This window comes from Sceloporus occidentalis, unplaced genomic scaffold (assembly GCF_023333645.1).
Source record: "Sceloporus occidentalis isolate IW3139 unplaced genomic scaffold, rSceOcc1.0.p SCAF_31, whole genome shotgun sequence".
Taxonomy (NCBI): domain Eukaryota; kingdom Metazoa; phylum Chordata; class Lepidosauria; order Squamata; family Phrynosomatidae; genus Sceloporus; species Sceloporus occidentalis.
Genome location: NW_028317011.1, coordinates 12,017,464 through 12,039,628, shown reverse-complemented (window position 1 = coordinate 12,039,628; position 22,165 = coordinate 12,017,464). Strand labels below are relative to the sequence as shown.

Here is a 22,165-nt window from a genome sequence, read left to right as displayed (position 1 = left end):
CATTGCTTAATTTAAAAGAAAGCTTTCCTTCCAGTAGTGATGGTTTGTCAATTGATCAAGTGCTAAAATGCTTAATGTACAAATATTTATACACAATATGTAATGATACAGTGCTCTAGGAACTTGCTTCAACCAGTCGTTCATACAAATGTTATTTGCAAAGCTTTCAACACTTTATAGACACTTACAGTCAGTGCCATGATGTATCCAGCACTGTTTGCAAGACCTACTATCTTATCTTTTCCTTTTTGTATCTTGCACTTTGATCTTTAATGACCGAGATTTTTTTCCCTATTATCTGCACAGTTAACAGTAACATTAATATTATCTACCCAAGCACGAAACGACTATAAAAGAAACTGAGAGCTGGGTTTCAAGCCTGTTTCGCAGTAGGGTTTGGATAAACACAATGTGCTGCAAGGCACAGTACTGGCTTATTGTTGGTTCTGTCATCGGAGGGCTGCTGGCTATTTTAGGCGGAATTCTAATACCCTTGGGAGACAAAATCATCAGTGATGAAATAGACAAGGTACTGTATCTTTATATATATATATATATATATATATATTTAAATATTGTCTACCTGTTAAAAATGTGGCCCTGTTATGATTAAAAAATGTTTATTCTATATAAGTATATACAATATATATATGTATTCAGAGTTGGAGTATGTTTAGAAAGTCTAAAGTATAATGTCCATTATTTACAAGGTGATAGGAAGTATGTAAGGGCATCTTATTGACCAGTATGAGGTACTGCAAATACATTTCAGGCACAGTAGTGAACTCCTTATCGAGAGGAATAGCATAAACCAAATGCTTCAAACACACACACACAAAACATTTATAAAAGAACATGGAAATTTGAAATATAATTAATCAGATAATAGACTCCCACTCACTAACAACCGAGTATAATACTCGTGTCTCTTAATCTAGCATATTATATTTTATAGATTAATATGCGAAACATCACCCATCACATTCAGCTATCAGGTTGCTTCTGCAACAGACATCTTATAATTGCTTAAATTGTATTTTATATTCACGTGTGAGAATATGTCCTAACTTTGAGAATCAATACATTTAAAAGAGGTTTCTCGAGTTATTAAATATTTCTTATTAATAGGAAGCAGTAATTGAGGAAGGAACCATTGCTTATGAAAACTGGGTTGTGCCTGGAAGCCCAGTCTACAGGGAATTTTGGGTATATGAAGTTTTAAATCCTAATGGAGTATTAAATGCAGAGAAACCAATACTAAGGCAAAGAGGACCATACACATACCTGTAAGTAATAATTTATATTTCTTGGATTGTTCTTTTGTATTTTATGACTAACGTCTCCAGTCTTGGAAAATTAACAGTATATATACCTTAGACAGAACATATTTTAAGAGGTTTTGCGGACACTTGACTATAAATTAGTTGGCTTGGCTATATTCGTTACAAAACTAGCACTACAATTTGAACCTAAGTACCGTATTTGCTCGATTATAAGACGACCCTGATTATAAGACGACCCCCCAAAATCTGAATATTAACTTAGGAAAAAAAAGAAAAAGCCTGAATATAAGACGACCCTAAAGGAAAAAAGTTTTGCCAGTAAAAGTTAATTCATGTAAACTATTTTTTAAATAAAGCTATGATTGAGAAAAATATTTTTTTTGTTTTTATTTCCTTGTATTTTCCAACCTGTCCCCCAGTTACGCACATCTGCCCCCAGGCTTGCCACACCAATATGGCACTGTGGCCCATGATATGCCTTTTGACCCCCTATGTGCCACTCTGCCTCCAGAAATGCCTTATACCCCTATATCCCATTCTGGCATTTAGGGGGTTAAAATGCATATTATGGGGCAGAGTGGCATATAGGGAGGTATAAGGCATTCCAGGAGGCAGTGGCATTAAGGGAGTTAAAAGGCATTGTATAGAGCACTCTGCCTCCAGAAATGCCTTATACCCCTATATGCCACTCTGGCATTTAGGGGGTTAAAAGGCATATTATGGGGCAGAGTGGCATATAGGGAGGTATAAGGCATTTCAGGAGGCAGAGTGCTCTATTAAATGCCCCCTTAACGCCACTCTGCTTCCTGAAATGCCTTATACCTCCCTATATGCCACTCTGCCCCATAATATGCCTTTTAACCCCCTAAATGCCCTATGTCCCCCATTTAACACACACACGCACACACTTACCGGTGCTTCCAAATTCCTGCTGTATTGCCGGGGCAGCGGGTTGACGTCTCCTTCTGCTGCAGCCGGAAGGAGGTGGAGTTGGCAGCGGGGGTTTGTCTGCGTCCATCGCGGATACCGTCCCCGGCTGTCAGAGATCAGAGTTCCCCGCACTCTGATTTCTGACAGTCGGGGAAGGTATCCGCGACGGACGCAGACAACCCCCGCTGCTAGCCACACCTCCTTCCGGCTGCAGCGGACGTTGTCTACGCGGATCGCGTGGACGTCAACCCGCTGCCCCGGCAATACAGCAGGAAGCACCGGTAAGTGTGTGTGTGGGGGGGAGGATCCAGGTCCCCTGCAGCGGTGCGGGGGATCTGGATCTTAGTCTCATAATCAGACCTCTATTTGAGGTCTGATTAGAAGACGACCCCGATTAGAAGACGAGGGGTATTTTTCAGAGCATTTGGTCTGAAAAAAACCTCGTCTTATAATCGAGCAAATACGGTACTATATTGCAGTAATTAATAATACACTTTACTTGACTAACATGCTAGATTTAAAGGACCAAGCCAGCTCTATTTTATGTAAAAAATTTTGTCTTCTGTCATTTTTTTATAGTCTGTGAGCTTCTCTATTGTGCTTTTATTATTTAATACATTGGGTATATCACCAAGCCCAGAAAAACTCCATCATCAGATTCTCTTCTTTCATCCTTCTTCTATTTGTGCTTTAGAGTTTGAGAATTTTTCTAGTGAATGTTATTAAAATTATATAAGAGTAACACAGGCTAAGAGTAACGATAACAATGGTCTACTAGGTAACAGCCTGTGTATCCACTCTGTCTGTTAATTTCTCAAAAGTACAGTTTTCGTTCAGGGACACTGGTGCCAATAGTACATGATCTAGTACATTAAATTTGTTCTTTGGCCAACAGCCTGTGGAAATGATGTTCAGGAAGAAAGAGGGGCAGTGGCAGCTCTACAGAGGGAAAGGACAAAGATGAGTTAGGATCCAACTGTTACACACACACGTTTTATCTTGGACACAAGTCAGGCTTAACTTGGGATTCTGCTGTTGGTGGTGTCAGCATCATATTGAGGAAGATGTATATATTTTTTTCAAAAACAGAGTAACAGTGAGTGAAAGTAAAAAAAAGGGACAGAACCGCAAATACAAATTTGGAGCTCTCTGCTTTGTTGGGGTCCTTCCTCATTTTCAGACATTCATGCAAATTAACGAAACTGGCAAATGTCATTAAAATTTGTGCACACAAAGCTGTGTGAAAACAAAAGTACACTCTCTTTGGTTTCAAATCTCAGGACATAATAACAATCACCTGTTCTGTAGCAGGCCCAAAAATTGTCCTTGCAGCCACACACCTTCAATAACACACTTTCAAAATACAAACACATCACCTCCCCTTTTTATTTACATTTCTTTAATCTCTTATTCTTCTTCTATCCCCATTATCCCTCTTTTCTTTTTATCTTCTCCATTCTCCTCATTATCTCTTCTCTATCTCACTGTCTCTCACCTTTCCCTTTCTCTGTCTTCCTCATTTCTCTTTACTTCCCCACTGTTCTCCCTTTTCTTCAATTCTGTGTTCTCCCTGAATAAGACAGACATTGATAACTAATTAAGTGCGTAACACAGTTTGTCATTGTATTGTCTTCAAATGGAAGAGCTCAGTAACTGCTTTAATGACTTTAAAAGCTAAATTAACAGCAAAACATCCACTTACCATAAAGTAAAATCGATTGATACCAGTGTCATACCTGAGAGGCAATTTTATTGGCATCTAGCCCTTACCTCCTTGAACCAATTTCATGGGCATCTAAGTGATACAAAACCTGTGGCCGGAGAAACTGTTGCTTACAGTAGCATGGGTACCATGTTGATTTTGCCATAAGCATTAACAAAAGAAAGGGTCAGGCTTTAACCCCTTAAGGACCGGGCTCATTTTTCGTTTTGTACCCTGTGGGACCGAGGCTGTTTTGACACTTTTGTGGTGCTTGTGTTCAGCTGTAATTTTCTCCTCACCCATTTAGTGTACCCACATAAGTTATATATTGTTTTTTTCAGGACAAGATGGGCTTTCTTCAGATACCATTATTTTGATCGTATCATCTTATTTACTATAAAAAAAAATAAAAAAACATGGTGAAAAATTGAAAAAAAAACACATTTTATGACTTTTATTTGAAAAATCTTTTACTCACCTAAAAAAGCAAGTAAAAAAACTAGCTAAATAGATTCTACTACTTGTCCTGAGTTTAGAAATACCCAATGTTTTTATGTTTTTTTGCTGTTTTTTGTAAGTTATAGGGCAATAAGTACAAGCAGCGTTTTATGATTTCCAAATCTTTTTTAACAAATCTGGTCAGTCTGCCTCCATCTCCTCTTTGGAACATCTTTGAAGCCGGTTAACTCAATTTAACCCATTCAAACCATATATTTTTGAAAACTAGACACCCCAGGGTATTCCAAATGCTGTTATTTTAACCCTTTCCATGCACCAATTTTACAACTACACTTTGTCAAACTTTGTAATAGTAATTTTTTTTATTTTTTTTTCCACACAAATTGTACTTTAGTTATAGATATACAGGTGCTGGTATATGTCACTGTCAAACAACACCCCAATATGTGTTCAGCAACATCTCCTGAGTACAGCGATACCCCACATGCATGGGTTTGTCAGATTGTTTGCCTGGTAAAAGGCTACTTTTGGGGCATGCGTAATTCAGGTGGTCATTTGGTCATTGTGCCTCCCTCTCCTCTTTGGAATATCTTTGAAGCCGGTTAACTCAATTTAACCCATTCAAACCATATATTTTTGAACACTAGACACCCCAGGGTATTCCAAATGCTGTTATTTTAACCCTTTCCATGCACCAATTATAGAACTACACTTTGTCAAACTTTGTAATAGTAATTTTTTTTATTTTTTTTTCACACAAATTGTACTTTAGTTATAGATATACAGGTCCTGGTATATGCCACGGTCAAACAACACCCCAATGTGTGTTCAGGAACATATCCTGAGTGCAGTGATACCCGACATGCATGGGTTTGTCGGGTTGTTTCAGATTTAAAATGCCACATTTGGGAAGTGCGCTTTTTTTCTCCATTTTGGTCAGTCTGTACCTATGCCCTATCTTTGAGCTAGGCCACTCCAATTTACCCCATCAGCCATTTTTTTATATATTAGACACCCCTTGGGTATTTGAAGTGCTTTTATTTTAACTCTTTGTTGAGATTTTTGAGAAATTTTAGCACTTGCTCAAAATAATAAACTTTATTTTTTAATTTTATTTTTTTAATACTTTTTTTATATTTTTTTTTACACATTTTGCTGGTACTGGATGGTTCATCTAGTGACATCACTGCATAATTATTTTTAAATGTTAGCACATTTTTTTTAAATTTTTTTTTCCATTTTTTATTTATTTTTAATTTTTTTGAATATTTTACTAATCACATAGTGATTAGAAAGCTGGGCTCCATTGACTTGCATGGTTGAATGCAGTACCTGTATTCAACCAGCAAGTGGAGCCAGTTCTCTAGAGGGTCTGGAGACCCTCTAGCGAACTTTTTCGTCTTTATTGTTTTATTTCCCGGGCCGCCGCCATCTTGCTTGATGGCGAAGATCACCGGCAGCGGCGGCTGTGACCGCTCTCCGGAGCGGCCACAGCCCACCCAGAGGTAAGTGTTTGGTGTCGCTGGATGCCTCCTGGTCGAGGCATTCCAGCGACACCATTTAAGTTTAGGAGGCGATCGTTGATCGCCTCCTAAACGCTTTTAAAACGGGCGTCCGCCGCCATACAATGTATGGTGGCTGTTGACGCCCCGGGGAGGGGCCAGACATGGCCCCCGATGCCGATCTCGGCCTTGCTGAATGCCTCGACATCGAGGCATTGCAGCAAGGCCGTTTAAGCGAAGAAAGTGATCCTTGATCACTTTCTAAGCTTATTTAATTTTTTGACGGTTCAGGACCGTCAAAGGTCATTTAGTGACCTTCTTGTTATGACGGTCCTGAATCGGCAAACGTCGCGAAGGGGTTAAGTAAGGTTGGAATATATTTGTCCCAACCCGTATTTAGTCATTGACAATTGTATGTCTTTTCTGTTTTTTCCAGAGCTACAGCTGAAAAGGCAGTCAAGGTGAAATGTTCTCATTCTCTCCCTCAGGGTTGCTTGGTACCCTCAAATAAAAAAGTTTATACCCAAAATGTTGTTTATAAAGAGAGTTATGTAACAATTATCATTCCGTTCACTGTGTCTGCACAGGGGCTTTATTATCTAGTATACAGTTGTGACCAAAAGTTTGCATACCCTTGGAGTAATTGGTAATATATGTACCATTTTTTAAAAAAAAACGAGTGAGCAGGCAAAACACATTTCTTTTATTTGTTATGGGATTCATTTTCCACTGTAGGTTATAACAGAATGGTACAATCCTAAAACAAAACATGGCGACAAAAAAATACCCTGTTCAAAAGTCTTCATCAATGACAGCGGGCAGTCTTTTGTAATAGTTGTCTATGAGGCCCCAAATTTTTGCAAAACGTCTCCACGTCATGCGAAGTCTTTGGTCATCTTGCATGAACCGCACGTTTCAAATCTACCCAGAGTGTCTCGATGATATTAAGGTCAGGAGACTGTGATGGCCACTCCAGAACCTTCACCTTTTCCTGCTCTAACCACTGGAGAGTCGATTTGGCCTTGTGCTTAGGGTCATTGTTGTGCTATAAAGTCCAAGATCGTCCCATGCGCAGCTTTCGTGCAGAGGAATGCAAATTGTCTAACGGTATTTTCTGATAACATGCTGCATTCATCTTGCCATCAATTTTCACAAGATTCCCCGTGCCTTTAAAGCTCAGACCCCCCCAAAACATTAGTAAGCCACCATGCTTCACAGACGGTATTCTTTTCACTATAGACCTTGTTGACTCCTTGCCAAACATAGCGTATATGGTATCAAGAGATGCCAGAATTTTCCACTTTTTAATAAGTGATTGAACAGTATTGACTCGCATGTTCAAGGCTTTGGATATCTTTTCATATCCCTTTACATCTTTATAAAGTTCCATTACCTTGTTACGCAGGTCTTTTCTGATCCCCATGGCTCAGTCTCTAGCTTGCAAGTCACAGGTGTGGGAAATTAACCTTTAATTGCCATTTTAACCTGTATGTGTCTCCTTGTGTGTGTGTGTGTGTAACAAGGCCAGACATGCAAGGCTATTTAAACTTTTGATCAGGACCATTTGGGTGATATCTGTTATCATTATGACTTCAAAAGAAGCCAACTATGTGATAATACATGGCTTCATAATCAAATAAAAATATTTTTTTGCATGATCAGTCATTTTTTTCAAATCAATGCCAACATTTCACAACTTCTGCCAGGGTATGCAACTTTTGAGCTCAACTGTACATTACCGAAGTAGAAAGACAATGGGGCTTATTACATAATACAGAAGGGGACAAAAGATTAGTGGATCTGCAAAAAATGCAAACAGATAAAAGTTGTTCACTTTCTTTTTCTACGTTAGCCCAATAAAAGGTATCAACTTCAACTAATGACTATTGTCTCTTTGGCTAAAACAGCCACATTCATTTTTGTTATCAGCGTGTCAGTACAAACAGAAAAAAACCTCAAAACAAACTCAGAGCTTTCTTTGTAATTGTAAAGGCTACTTCAGTTACCCAGTATAAAGTTAACAAAATAACATTTACCTTACAAAGCCATCTTTACAGAGCCTTTCCAAAATGAAAAGTTCAATATCAGCCCATTTTTCCTTTAGCTTAATAACATGCGAATTAGGCTAGCTTCTATTGAAATGGAGCAAAACGCCGACCAGCCTGGCTAGCAACATTTATCTTGCACACCAGATCTATCTATCTATCTATCTATCTATCTATCTATCATTATACTGCTATGGACTTATTGCTTACAAAGGTAAAAAGTATTTCACTTGTTTTAAAGGGTTCGGCATTTACCAAAAGTTAATGTGACACAGAACCACAATAGCACTGTATCATTCTGGCAGCCAAATGAAGCCATCTTTCAGCCAAGCAAATCTATTGGATCAGAGCATGATCAGTATACAGTGCTGAACCTTGCTGTTGCTGTAAGTAAAACAATTTTATCATGAACATAAGACTTAATTACCAAACCTATACTAAAATGACTGTATTAAATACTTAAAGTGCAACATACGCATAATATTCATACCTTTTTCTACACTTTTAGAGGAACGCAATATTGCTCATAAACATTATATAATATATATATATTATACTTAACTATTTTATATCTCATGTATCTACAAGCTTGTAATCATGGAAGAGGCGAGGAATGCCGAAAAAGACAACCCCGACTTAATATAAGTCATAAGTAATGTACAAAATCCTTAGGTGCAGTCGTCATGTATGTTATGGCACAATGTTACATTATGAAAAGTAGAGGAAGGGAAAAGTTTTGGTCACAGTTTGTTTAATATGGAATATGCACCAAAAGTGATGAATGTCTGTTTAATAATATTAATTTTACGTAAATTTGTTGTGTTATTAAACTTTTTTTGCATTTTTATTTTAGGCTGCACCTGCTTTACTTCCACAATATCCAGCATTAGTGAATGCATTTATTCGGGAATCTAATTCTTCATTGTTCCAAAAGAGAAGTGTTCGAGAGCTTCTGTGGGGTTACATAGATCCTTTTTTGCAAAAAATACCAGATGCACTGATAAAAGATAAGACAACTGGAGTGTTCTACCCAGTAAGTTTTAATTTCTATCTATCAGAAAATAAATTCTAAAGAAACACAACGAAACCTGTTCTGGTAATTATGATAAAATGATCAGCACTATTTTCTTGATTTTTTTTTCCCATCTGCAACAATAGCCACTATATAAGGATCATAGCACTTTCGTCCTGTAACATCTGGAGTATTAGCTGATGTTTACAAGTATTTTTTAAGCTAAACTTGAGTAACAGTCCTAATTTGGCATATAAGCAATTGTATTCCGCACTATAATAGATTCAAATAATAGATATACAAAAAAATTTACCTATGTGGTGTAAAGCTTTTTTTTTTTTTTTGAGTTTCTGTGAAATTAATAGTAGTCCCACTAAATCACTTGTACACTGGCATCTTATAGGGGCACTACAGACCAAGTATAGGAAGCATGCTTAGTACATTCCCTACAGATGGGGGGGCAAAAGGGACAGAAATCTCATTTTCTAAACTCAATATAATACTTAAATGCTATAAAATGAAGATTAACTCCAATATGTAAAATAGTGTTTCACTAAGGAAACTCTGAAATTTGTTAACGTGCTTTGTTTTACTTAATTCTTACAGTACAACAATACAGCAGATGGTCCCTATACTGTCTATAATGGAAAGGACGACATCAAGAAAGTTGCAATAATAGATAGGTACAGGGGTGAAAGGTAAATGCTTTATAATCTTTCTTAAGATGCTACATAAGCCTTTCAGAGCAGGCAATGCCAATATTAACTTGCAGAGAACACTATATATATTTTGGATTTTTCCAAGGCATGTCATTTATTTTTTGAATTGCTCTTTTTAGAACACTGTCTTACTGGATGAATGACTACTGTGACATGATTAACGGTACAGGTATGTACAAGTGCCAGGCATATGCGGTTCTGTGGATAAAAAGCCTCAGTACTAATGTGCTGATTTGGGGACTTTCAGAGACGATATATAACATATTTCATTAAATAAATGTAAACCAGCATGCTATAAAGATAGCTCATTGCCAGCCTGTATTTAATATGAACACAATGGATCACAAAAACTTGGGCAAATCAACTACATTGTTTCCAAAATCACATTATTTTTTGAAAAATGTGTTTTTTGTCTTGCAAAGGGAATATTTCAGTTCAACATACACGCACAAATGAATAATAATCACATGGTATACATAAGATTATACCATTATATTACATAAACACAAGTACTTGAATTATTACCGTATTTGCTCGATTATAAGACGACCCTGATTATAAGACGACCCCCCAAAATCTGAATATTAACTTAGGAAAAAAAGAAAAACCCTGAATATAAGACAACCCTAAAGGAAAAAAGTTTTACCAGTAAATGTTAATTCATGTAAACTATTTTTTTAAATAAATGCTATGATTGAGAAAAATATTTTTTTTGTTTTTATTTCCTTGTATTTTCCAACCTGTCCCCCAGTTACGCACATCTGCCCCCAGGCTTGCCACACCAATATGGCACTGTGGCCCATGATATGCCTTTTAACCCTCTATATGCCACTGTGCCCCATGGTATGCCTTTTGACCCCCTATGTGCCACTCTGCCTCCAGAAATGCCTTATACCCCTATATCCCATTCTGGCATTTAGGGGGTAAAAATGCATATTATGGGGCAGAGTGGCATATAGGGAGGTATAAGGCATTCCAGGAGGCAGAGTGGCATTAAGGGAGTTAAAAGGCATTGTATAGAGCACTCTGCCTCCAGAAATGCCTTATACCCCTATATGCCACTCTGGCATTTAGGGGGTTAAAAGGCATATTATGGGGCAGAGTGGCATATAGGGAGGTATAAGGCATTTCAGGAGGCAGACTGCTCTATTAAATGCCCCCTTAACCCCACTCTGCCTCCTGAAATGCCTTATACCTCCCTATATGCCACTCTGTCCCATAATATGCCTTTTAACCCCCTAAGTGCCAGAGTGGCATATAGGGGTATAAGGCATTCCAGAAATGCCCTATGCCCCCATTTAACACACACACACACACACACTTACCGGTGCTTCCAATTTCCTGCTGTATTGCCGGGGCAGCGGGTTGACGTCTCCTTCCGCTGCAGCCGGAAGGAGGTGGAGTTGGCAGCGGGGGTTTGCACCGGTGCGGCGAACTCTGATCTCTGACAGTCGGGGAAGGTATCCGCGACGGACGCAGACAACCCTAGCTGCTAGCCACACCTCCTTCCGGCTGCAGCGGACGTTGTCTACGCTGCCCCGGCAATACAGCAGGAAGCACCGGTAAGTGTGTGTGTGGGGGGGAGACAGGAGGATCCAGGTCCCCTTTAGCGGTGCGGGGGATCTGGATCTTAGTCTCATAATTAGACCTCTATTTGAGGTCTGATTAGAAGACGACCCCGATTAGAAGACGAGGGGTATTCCAAATGCTCTGAAAAAAACCTCGTCTTATAATCGAGCAAATACGGTAATTTCATGTTAAGGTGCTGTTTTTTCACCATTGCAACATCAGTGATTTGCATTTAAGTGCTGCTGAGTATGATGGTGCAATATAAAAATTAAAAATAACAATAACGCATTATTTCAATAAACAACTCTTTTTATGTAGAACTGGGGCCTGACATTGTTTTCAGTCCTGTGATATTTTGGATGACTCCCTATTCTCTAGAACTGTACAATGGGTAGACAGGACCTAATAATTTTGTTACAATGAAACTTAGTCTACTGACCTATGGATCACCCCATAAAACAACCTGTTTAAATATATATTTTAAAATGTTGTATTTTTGGAACAGATGCTGCTTCATTCCCACCATTTGTTGATAAATTGAAACCACTCTACTTCTTTTCTTCTGAGATCTGTAGGTAAGTACACCCATACATTGTAACAGGAGTTTAAGGGAAGGCTCTGTTTAAAAGTTCTTTAATACTTTGACCTACTAGCACTTCTTGTCAGGTCACTTACCAAGGATGTCTCGGCAGTAAAGGCATATCAGGTGGCTGGGGTGTTTACCTGGTATGTGTTGACATTCTTCCTATGTTAGCAAGTATAGACAGTCTAGAGCCACCAGTTACTCTTCGTGAAATTCATATAATTTTATCTTTTGGTTTACAATTGAAATACAATTTAAATGCAAAAAACTCTCTGATTTAGTTAGTTTCATTCCTCAAAATTTGGGTTTTTGCAAGCGAGTTAATTAATTTTGGAAAGCGAAATGTCACCTAAAGAAAAATGTTTCTCCATGCATGAAATCCTACTTTTGTTTCTTTTACATGTTGAGTATAGTTACCAACTCTAGAAATGTATATTGAAATTCACTCTAACGTGTCCAAAGTATTTGAAGACTAATGCCTAACATGGTTTTGGGAGAATATTCTCTCTTGTAAGCTTTCTTTGTTGTGACAACCATGTCTACCTACAAGATTTCATTCCTGTTTTTGTTTTAGTTCCTATTTGTACAAAAATATATACAGCTATCCATTGAAAGTTAAAGCATCCTTCTTATCACCAGTTTGGTTGACGTGTTCTGATTAGGAAAGAACTAGTGTATAATGATCAATATATCAAGATATACTCAAGACATAATAATAATTCAAAATACGTTATGCTACCTTTAAAACAGATCAATATATGGAGTTTTTGAAAAAGAATATGTGTTAAAGGGAATTAAATTATATCGATTTGAACTTCCACAAATGGCACTTGCATCTCCACTGGAAAATAAAGACAATTATTGCTACTGCACAGAAATGGAGCTTTCAAGAAACTGCACTGCAGCAGGTGTGCTAGATCTCAGAAAATGCCAAAATAGTAAGTGATTAAACAAAACCAAAATGCATTTCTATCCAATAAAAGAAGAAGACTATATAAGTTCACTGCATGCTATTTGTAGTGTTTTTCGGCTTCAGATTCAAGGAAATTACTGTTACTGTAATTAAAACCATGCAATTAATAAATAAACACCAGGTTGGGCAGAATAGGTAATGGTCATTTTAAGTCATAAAACATAATTTGGTAAAATCAAAATGTCAAGTGTGCAGTAATCAGCAGGGCAGGGTTAACAAGTTCCTAATTATTTTACAAAAACAGACACTTGCACACCTTAGCATGGTTAACGATGCCTGATAAAACTTGTTAGCTTTAGATGGCAATGTAGTTGAACAGATGTACTTTCTTTCCTGTAAAGGCAAGGACTAATATACATTTATATTTTCTGTAGACAAACCAATTTTTCTTACACTGCCCCATTATCTATATGCAAGCGACTTCCTTTTGGAATCTGTGGATGGCCTGAAGCCTGTTGTAGAAGAACATAAAACATATGTAGATGTGGAACCAGTAAGTTCTGACTCAATAATGCATATTAGCAGGGGAGCTGCGAGTGCATGGCACCCAGGCGCCTGGTAGCGAGCCTGCCAGAAGGGTCACATTACATACATTATGTGGCCTTGCAGTAGTAGATTTGCAGCTCTGTGTGTGTTTGTGTATTGTGCTAAAATAAGTGTGTGGGAATGGCGAAAAGTATGGTGTTAGTGTGTGCATGTTGCGGTGTTTGAATGTGTGTTTTTTGCATGGCATTACACTGTGTGTTAGTGTATGGTGTTAGCATGCATACAGTATGTCAGTATATATTTTTGTATATGTATTCAAGTATTTGGTGTGAGCATGTGTGCATGTTGGGTGTTAGTTTACTATGTTATTCTTAGTGTGTGTGTTACTTTTGCACATCATCCATCAATCAATTACATGGTACAAAGTTATATTTTGCTCAAGGTGTTAATTATTCTTTGTTGCCTGTAAACATCCAGAACACCTTGTGCAACATTATTTGATGAATGAATGTGTCGTAATACACAATGATATTGTAGGAAAATGTTTGCAGTGTTGTTTTCTGATTTCAGATAACTGGATTCACAATGCACTTTTCTAAAAGGTTACAAGTGAATTTATTTTTTCAGAAACAAGAAAAAATACAGTGAGTATTCTGCACTTGATGTTTTTCTTTATTAATACTGGAACTAGAGAGAATTCCCTTTAAAAACCTAATAAAAAAAAAAGCACATTTCTGGGGTAAAGAGTTGACAATATCGCAATTTGACTAGCAACATACCTTCTTATTGCTTTGGACGTAGTAATTTTGCTCATTATTCATTATCCATTTTGTGACATACTTTATCTATTCATCTATTGAATTACCAAGGTCAGGCAATTCTACTTTGTACATTTCATTCCATCTTTTCAGCTTCTATCATTTTACCCATCTCCAACCTTTTATTGTTTCATTGCTCCTTGAGACTCATAACCATTCCATGCTATCTCCCTAACTGGCACCGTGACATGGCCTAACATCACCTTCTACTATTTCATATCTCATCATCGTCTCTTTTTTGCTCCCGTCATGCCCACTTTTCATTGCATCAATATTCTTCCTATTTAAAGCTATTTCTCTACCATTTTTCTTTTTGAGTGTCATGATTTCCACTTTATGTTTCTCCAGTATTTATTTTATTATCTGCCATCTATCTTTTGTTTCTCCTGGGTCTAGTGGAGGAAGCACAAGTCTGTTTCTTAACCTATGATGTTGAACCATGACACCTTATTTCCCATACAGGACAGTAATTGAGCTGGCAGAATACACACAATTCTTTTTCACCCACATCCCTCTTGTGCTGTTACTTATGGGAACAGGTTTGTCGAATTAGGACAAACATGTTCAATGTATATTTGAAACAAATACTCAATACTGATATCACATTATAACATCTATAGGTTACTAAACTGCACATTAGTTTCAATAATATTCTATCCATATGTCTATGCAATGTCTTTGGTCGCTACATTATTGTTAACATCATTTTAATTTTGTATATATGCCACTAACAGGATACATATTTCTTTACTAATATTTGGTATTCTGTTTTCAGTGTACTGGCAAATCTTAGTTCCGATTTTGTGTTCCCGGTGTTATGGCTGAATGAGGTAAGGTAGTATTTTAACATCAGCTGACATTGTTTTAAATATTATTATGCTACTTTTCTCTTGTTGCATGCTGAGCCATATTATATTAATACTTCTATGCCCACCTTATATTTTTCAGAGTGCCACCATTTCTGATGAATCAGCAGATGAATTTATTAACAGCGTAACATTCCCAATGAAGCTGCTGGAGATAATTCAAATTGTGCTGCTTTGTATTGGCTTTGCTACTTTTCTACCATGTTCAATAGCACTTATTGTAAAAAGCTGTAAAAAATCAAAAGGTAAGTACATTAATTGTTCCTGACAATATTATGGTTTTTTTTTTACATTTAGAGAACTCAGAGAACTAACAGCCCTGCTTACCTCCAACCACTATAGAAGCGGTTTGCCTCTTTTTTTTTGTAAACAGACTACTGTGACATTTTGCTCGATGGATACTATCAATATTCAATCTTGAAACCTAGTGCCAGGGGAGAGAGCATTCAAGTGCAAGAAACCTGGCTGTGTTGCATACCAGGAAGTGGGCAGCAACTACCATTACAACTGTAATTGTAAAAAGCATTAATAAGGCAAACGTTGTTTCCCTTACCAATGCCTCTAAAACCAAAGCTGGGTATTATGGCCCAATTTTTTAAGCCAATGTGGAATAACCACATTCAGAAGGGGACTAAAGTGATCATGGTTTGCAATGAGTAAGTATTAATTAAGGCTATAAGTTCAGTCAATTTTATTTCTGCTATGTGACTATGAATTTTCTATAATTCCTTTTATCCATACTATTGCAAAAAAAGCATACAGCTTTAAAATTTAATTACTACTATGTCATTTACCTGTTTTGCCCCCATGAGTTGTTTCAAATCAGAGGTTGTCAGATTTTAGTTAATTGTATCCTCAACCAAAGGTATGTACCCCGCTACATTCAGAGGATGGATATTAATGGGCTAGAGTGCTGGTATCGCACAATGAGTTGGTTATTTCTACATATGCTTTGTTTATATACAGAAAGTGTGTGTTAAAAGGCAGTTTTTATTAAGCCATAAAATAAAAGTTCTGAAAATGGACACATTGCATCTTATACAAATAACAAATACAAACTTGATGACAGAAAATAATAAGCAATTTTCATATCATTCAAAATTTTTAAAAGTATTCCATGAAATCAATCAACATTGAGCTTAACTTTACCAGAATAAAAGTCATAGGCATGCAATATCTATTGTGTACATTGCTCAGTGATGTTAAATGCATAATTACACGTACTTTATTTTTTTTTTTTTTAGGTAAACACGGATAGAAAAAAATGGATAGCACTACCTGGAAGGTACTTTGCAATTCGCGGATCATCAGGAATAATAAATAAACATTCACATGGAAACACAAATATACATATCTGCATGAATGATTCAAATCATTGCTTAAGCTTTAAATTGAAATCTGCTGCTAAGATTTAATGTCATTTTCCACATTTTCAGAAATTTAAGACAGAGGAGTGGTGTCCACATAACTCATTGAAATGAAAAGGTTTTTTACAACTAAATAGGATTTTATACTACTATTCAAAAGTTCCATACTTTTAAAAAAAAAACATTTTGCACTTTATTGTTGTAATTTACTTGAAATTATTGCATCTATTCATGTGAAAAATAAATGCCAAGTTGTATATACTTTGGGCTACATTTCATAACTTGAAAGAAATCTACCCCAAGTAACTGAATAGAAATGCATAAAAACATAGATATTCACATGATAGGGTCACATTAATGAACTGAAATAGAATGAATTACTGTGTTTAATCTAATTTTTCAATTGCAATTCATGGAAGAATATGTACCAAAGAGACGTTTTCCTCCAGCTATTGAAAACCGCACTTTAGATGCATATTATAAAATGTCTGTTCCTTGACAAGCTATTTCATTGAATTGTACGATGTACGATAAGTATAAAGAAAATATATTAGCAATTAAATCAGAAGGCATATGCTATGTATACTTCTTTTACATTTACTTTTATTACCTATACAACAGTTTATTAACACAAGGTCTTAAGGCTGATTTACCTCTTTTATATCTCCTAGAACGAGCATAGATGGATCCATATATACGGTATATATTTGTTACACAGACAATCTAGGTTGTTGAATTGCATGAATGACAGGAACAGACTTATTTACTATAATACATTTTTCTCTGAAATAAAGAGCGTGTAGGTTTATTTGGGGGGTTGTGGGGAGAAACTGCACCAAGGCCCCCACCTGTGCAGCAATAACTATGCATTATTCAGCGAAAGCTCAGTCTTTCTCGCAGGAGACGCTCACAGGTGTTAACCCTTCCCTAATGCATAGTGAATTCTGTGATAGAATGTTTAGCTGTACCGCAAACCTCCAATTCAGTGAATAGAGCCCATCAAACATGTTATAGATTATCTTTTTGTGTATAGATTATGATATGTGATTAAGAATGATACATTTGTGTTATGTTTAAAGTTCTGTAAACAAAATAAACATTGCTTTTTTAAAATGTACGTGTCATTTGTTTTGTCGATATCAAATAACAGCATTAAAACAAGCATTTATAATTGCACCCTTAGCATAAGAACGTTTATATAGCAAGTCTATAAAGGGGGAAGAATATAGAATGAGAAAAAAATAATAAAATCATGTAAAGCACTTTCACCACATATCAAATGTATATTTAAAGCCTTGCATTTTGATTCTGAATGTAGAACAAGCCTACAGACGCCTGTCTATGGTGTTTAGTGAGGGGAGCACCAGGGGAAATATACGTTTAATGGAAAATGTAAGGCAAAGCTGTGGCATTCCTAGAAGAGACCTATGCAGATGATCTACAATTGTTTTTTTTTTTTTAAATAATTTCAGGAATAGGGACATAATTTTATTTATTATTTTTGGTTACTTATTCATTCTTAGTAGGGTTAATCTTTGGGTTTTTAGGATTTGTTACTTTGGGTTTCACATAGGTTCCTAGTGCTGGGTGGAGGGGGCAGTCTCTTTTTCACCATTTTTCCCCCTTTTTCTAAGAGATACAAAGTAATAATTATATAACATGATATAACATTAACATAATCAATACTACAGTATATATGGCGACCAGCTTTATACTACTTGTGTTTTTCTATACGTGGAACCAATACAAACTCTTTAATAATGTACTGTTTATTTTGCTGTAACATCATATTTATAGATAAAGATCACATTGATGGAGGTTATGTCATAATAGACAATTAAGTGGTATTATAGACAATGTTTCAATGTATTAGTATTTTACATTGTGCCAATGCAAAATGTATGTATGATTTTGTTTGACGATTTTTACTGATGCATGCAGTATATTAAGCCAGTTTAAATGTAGTGCATGGCATTCTGATTTTTTTTTACATTTTCTATTTTCTAAATATCACAGGAAACATTGAATATCAATGAATAGCACTGGACCTATACATATTTTAGTGGCTTAGAATTGGTGCTTTTTTGTAAGAAATGAGATGCCAGTACTCTGTTTGTTTAAAAAAAAAAACCAGTGCATATAGAGACACAACCTCTCCCCTACCCTATACACTCACTGGCCACTTTATTAGGTACACCTTTCTAGTACAGGGTTGGACCCCCTTTTGCCTTCATTCTTCATGGCAAACTTTCTACAAGGTGCTGGAAACATTCCTCAGAGATTTTGGCCCATATGGACATGACGGAATCACGCAGTTGCTACAGATTTGTCGACTGCACATCCATGATGCGAATCTCCTGTTCCACCTCATCCCAAAGGTAGTCTATTGCATTGAGATCTGGTGACTGTGGAGGCCTTGGAAAACAGTGAACTCATTGTCATGTTCAAGAAACCAATTTGAGAAGATGTGAGCTTTGTGACATGATGCATTATCCTGCTGGAAGTAGCCATCAGAAGATGGGTACACAGTGGTCATAAAGGGATGGACATGATCAGCAACAACATTCAGGTAGGCTGTCGCTTTCAAGCAATGCTCAATTGGTACTAAGGGGCCCAAAGTGTGCCAAGAAAATGTCCCCCAAGGACAAGGCAGGATGGATCCATGCTTTCATGTTGTTTACGCCAAAGTCTGACCCTGCCGTCTAAATGTTGCAACTGTAATCGAGGCACAACAGACCAGCCAACGTTCTTCCAGTCTTCCATTGTCTAATTTTGGTGAGCCTGTGTGTTTTAGTATTTGGCACATCCCCTCTGATCCTGTTAAGTATTGAAGAAATACTGCAAAATCTGACAGAATCATCAAGTGTGACAGGAATAGGAACTGCACTGTTTTTTTTAAAGTTTATTTTATAACCTAGTCTACAGGGCTCAATGAACAGGGCAGCACCATTAGATAGCTTGACTATGTTCAGGCTGCTGGCCTGTTAAATGTAGGCAAGTTGATGGGTATGATAAGTCCATTGGACAAGCTCACTTTAAGGATCTGAAGATGCTAAAACCCCTAGCCATAGTATTAAGAAAAATGAGCCCTTAACTTTCTTCATTGTCACTGTTAACCTTAAGCTCTTCTAATAATTCTCATTACACAAACCATTTCACTCAAGCACAGTCACTGGTCATCACTGTGTAAACATGGCTCTATAAAGCTTTGTTGTTTGTGGGACTGCTGTGATCTAGTATACAGAAGAGTGCATTGGAAAGAACGACTGACAGGCAACTGCAGTATTTAAAAAAAAAACAGTTTTAAGAGAGGGGGCATTAAAGAGAAAAACAAAGTGACAGTTACCTTATCATTTACTACTCTCTACATAATGCAGAACGGAGTATATATTAAATGATCCCCTATGTGGAAAAGTTCCTTAAATGTTTTGGCGTGCTAAGGAATGGCACCCACAGGACAAATTCTGGCAGTAACCAAAATGCTCTGTGGATTTCTGTATTAGAAAATAGGAGTAAACTAGATTTTCTCAAGAAGAGAATGTGTTTGGCTGGTTTCAGTTAGAATCGTTGAAGTGTTTCTATTGATATGAGAGAGCAACATTTAGCCCTGAGGAAAACTCCATTCAGGTGGCAAAGAAATATAGCATAGAAAAATGTATTTTGAGCAACAACATGCCTAATATACAGGGGTGGCTCTAGTTATAGGCAAGGTAGGCGCTTGCCTAGAGAGCAGAGCATTGTGGGTGCACTTCTTATGCAGTGGACAGAATTGCCCGCTATGGGAGAAGGGCTGCTGTGGTGGGAGCATGAGGTCTCTGACCTCGACAAAGTAGTAAAATAGAGGCCTAGTGCTCCCGCCACAGGACTTCCGCAAGTTAAGTGATGGGGAGAAAGGGGAGATAGCTAGGTGAAAAGGGGAGAACTAGTAAGAAAATGGAGAGAGACATATATAGGGTAGAGATAATGAGGAGAAGCAGGGGAGAGAAGGGGGGATAATAAGAAAAAATGATATATGGCGAGAAAGGGGAGATATATTGAGAGGATACTGAGAAAAAATTAGGGATGAGGAAATGTTGCAGCGTTAACAAGAAAGGGGGAAAATAACCAATACGGGAAGGAGGAAGAGAGATGGGGACAGAGGGAAGTAATAATAGGGAGAGATAAAGGGAGTAATTGGATAGATGATGAGAAAGAGGAGGACAAATGAGAAGGGAAGAGATAAAAAGAACGGGGAGATAAAGGCGGTAATGAGAAAGAGGAGAGATAAAGGGTGAAATGGGAGAGATGAGATAAAAAAAAGAAATTGTAGTGATGAGAAAGAGGAGGATCAGAGAAAGGAAGACATAAAATGAAATGGGAGAGGTGAAAGGGCTAATAAAAAAGGGGAGAGAGAGGACTCCTCCATCCCCCTGCATAAGGCATACTTATCTCCAGTCAGCTCCTATACTGGTTAGATGACTGCTGTGGGCGGGTCTTTTCAGACATGTGTGTGGGTGTGTGCAGCAAGCACTTCTGTTGATTTCAATGGCAGCATTCTTCGGTTACTCTTTGGCTACTTAAAGCAGCTAAATAATAGTAAGAGACTGGAGTAGTTAGACAATGGAGGAAAAGAGCAGTTGCAGCTATGATATGCATTCTTCCTTAATAGGGATTTAACTTTAATGTTTTATTTTATTATTTGGCTTATCTGGGGCTTTAATAAGAACACTCACCTGGATTTTCACCAATATGTGAACTCACACAAAGGGTATCTGACATCATCAGAAAATGATTCAGGAAGATGCTGCTTGATCGAGCAGCAGCACATGTTGGTATCCTACTAACTACACAGCTATACCACCAAAAACTATTACATTTCAGTGGTTTGTTACAGCCTTCAGTATTTTGCTGTTGTCTGCAGGGGGATTTCCTAAACAAATGTTGAACATTGAATATGGCCACTTCCTTACATTCACAGTCTCTAGTCCCTGTTTACAGTCTTCTGCAATAAGGTGTGTGTCACGTAACTGATAAGTCCTATCTTGCTAAACGGCACTGTGATGACGTAGATCAAGGTGCATAGGAAAAACAATCATCTGCTGTGAACATGACCCTGCAGAACATTAGTCCTACCTGTTCAGGGGAAGATAGGGCCCTGGGGCAACACTGTTACAGGGGGCTCCTCCAGAAAATTAATATACATATACAGCCCTATATACATAAGCAGTCGGGACACAATTCAGTCTAGTACTGGGATGCTCTAGTCAGTACCATTCTCATGAATCATATTTAAGGGACAGGAAGGTAACTACAAACAAAACGAGGAGGACTATTACGCAAATCAAGTTTTCGTTCCCACAAAGCTGCGTGACAGGTAGTCAGCTAATTGAATGGCCATCAAATGTCAATTAAATGCAGTAGCGTACCTAGCGGGGGGCGGTCCGCACCGGGTGCCGCTCATCAGGGGGGTGCCAACTTGCCGGCACCCGGCACCCCTCCAGAGACGGACAGTAATGTCCGCCGCTGGAGGAGAAGGCTCGCAAGGGAGCAGTATCGGAGGTCTTTAACAGACCTCCGGCTCCCTTGAGTGATTTTAAGCCAGTTCCCTTGAACCGGCTTAAAATCACTCAAGGGAGCCGGAGGTCTGTTAAAGACCTCCGATACCGCTCCCTCGCGATCCACGCGGCAACTGCTGCTGTGCGCCGGGGTTTGTTGTCAGATTCCGGCGCACAACACTGAAGCCGCGCCCACCGCCGTCCGTGCCCTCTGAACCGGAAGAAGACAGAAGAAGAGGAGCGAAGAGGAAGAAAAGGAGCTGACTGCTGTAAGAAGAAAAGAGGAAAGGTAGGAAATCATTCAGTGAGAGTGACAG

General features: G+C 37.7%; 1 protein-coding gene across 1 annotated transcript in view; it reads left to right on the top strand.

Annotated features, from left to right (window-relative positions):
* The first annotated feature begins 409 nt into the window (after positions 1–409).
* LOC149298839 (platelet glycoprotein 4-like) overlaps positions 410–22,165 on the top strand; it is a 44,819-nt gene continuing 23,063 nt past the window's right edge. Inside the window, exons 1-12 of the mRNA XM_089487203.1 lie at positions 410–529; positions 1,129–1,286; positions 8,163–8,307; positions 8,775–8,954; positions 9,540–9,631; positions 9,772–9,821; positions 11,727–11,796; positions 12,555–12,742; positions 13,152–13,270; positions 13,834–13,907; positions 14,857–14,911; positions 15,030–15,192. Of these exons, the coding sequence (XP_089343329.1) occupies positions 410–529; positions 1,129–1,286; positions 8,163–8,307; positions 8,775–8,954; positions 9,540–9,631; positions 9,772–9,821; positions 11,727–11,796; positions 12,555–12,742; positions 13,152–13,270; positions 13,834–13,907; positions 14,857–14,911; positions 15,030–15,192 (1,414 nt within the window). The remainder of the gene's footprint in view (positions 530–1,128; positions 1,287–8,162; positions 8,308–8,774; positions 8,955–9,539; positions 9,632–9,771; positions 9,822–11,726; positions 11,797–12,554; positions 12,743–13,151; positions 13,271–13,833; positions 13,908–14,856; positions 14,912–15,029; positions 15,193–22,165) is intronic.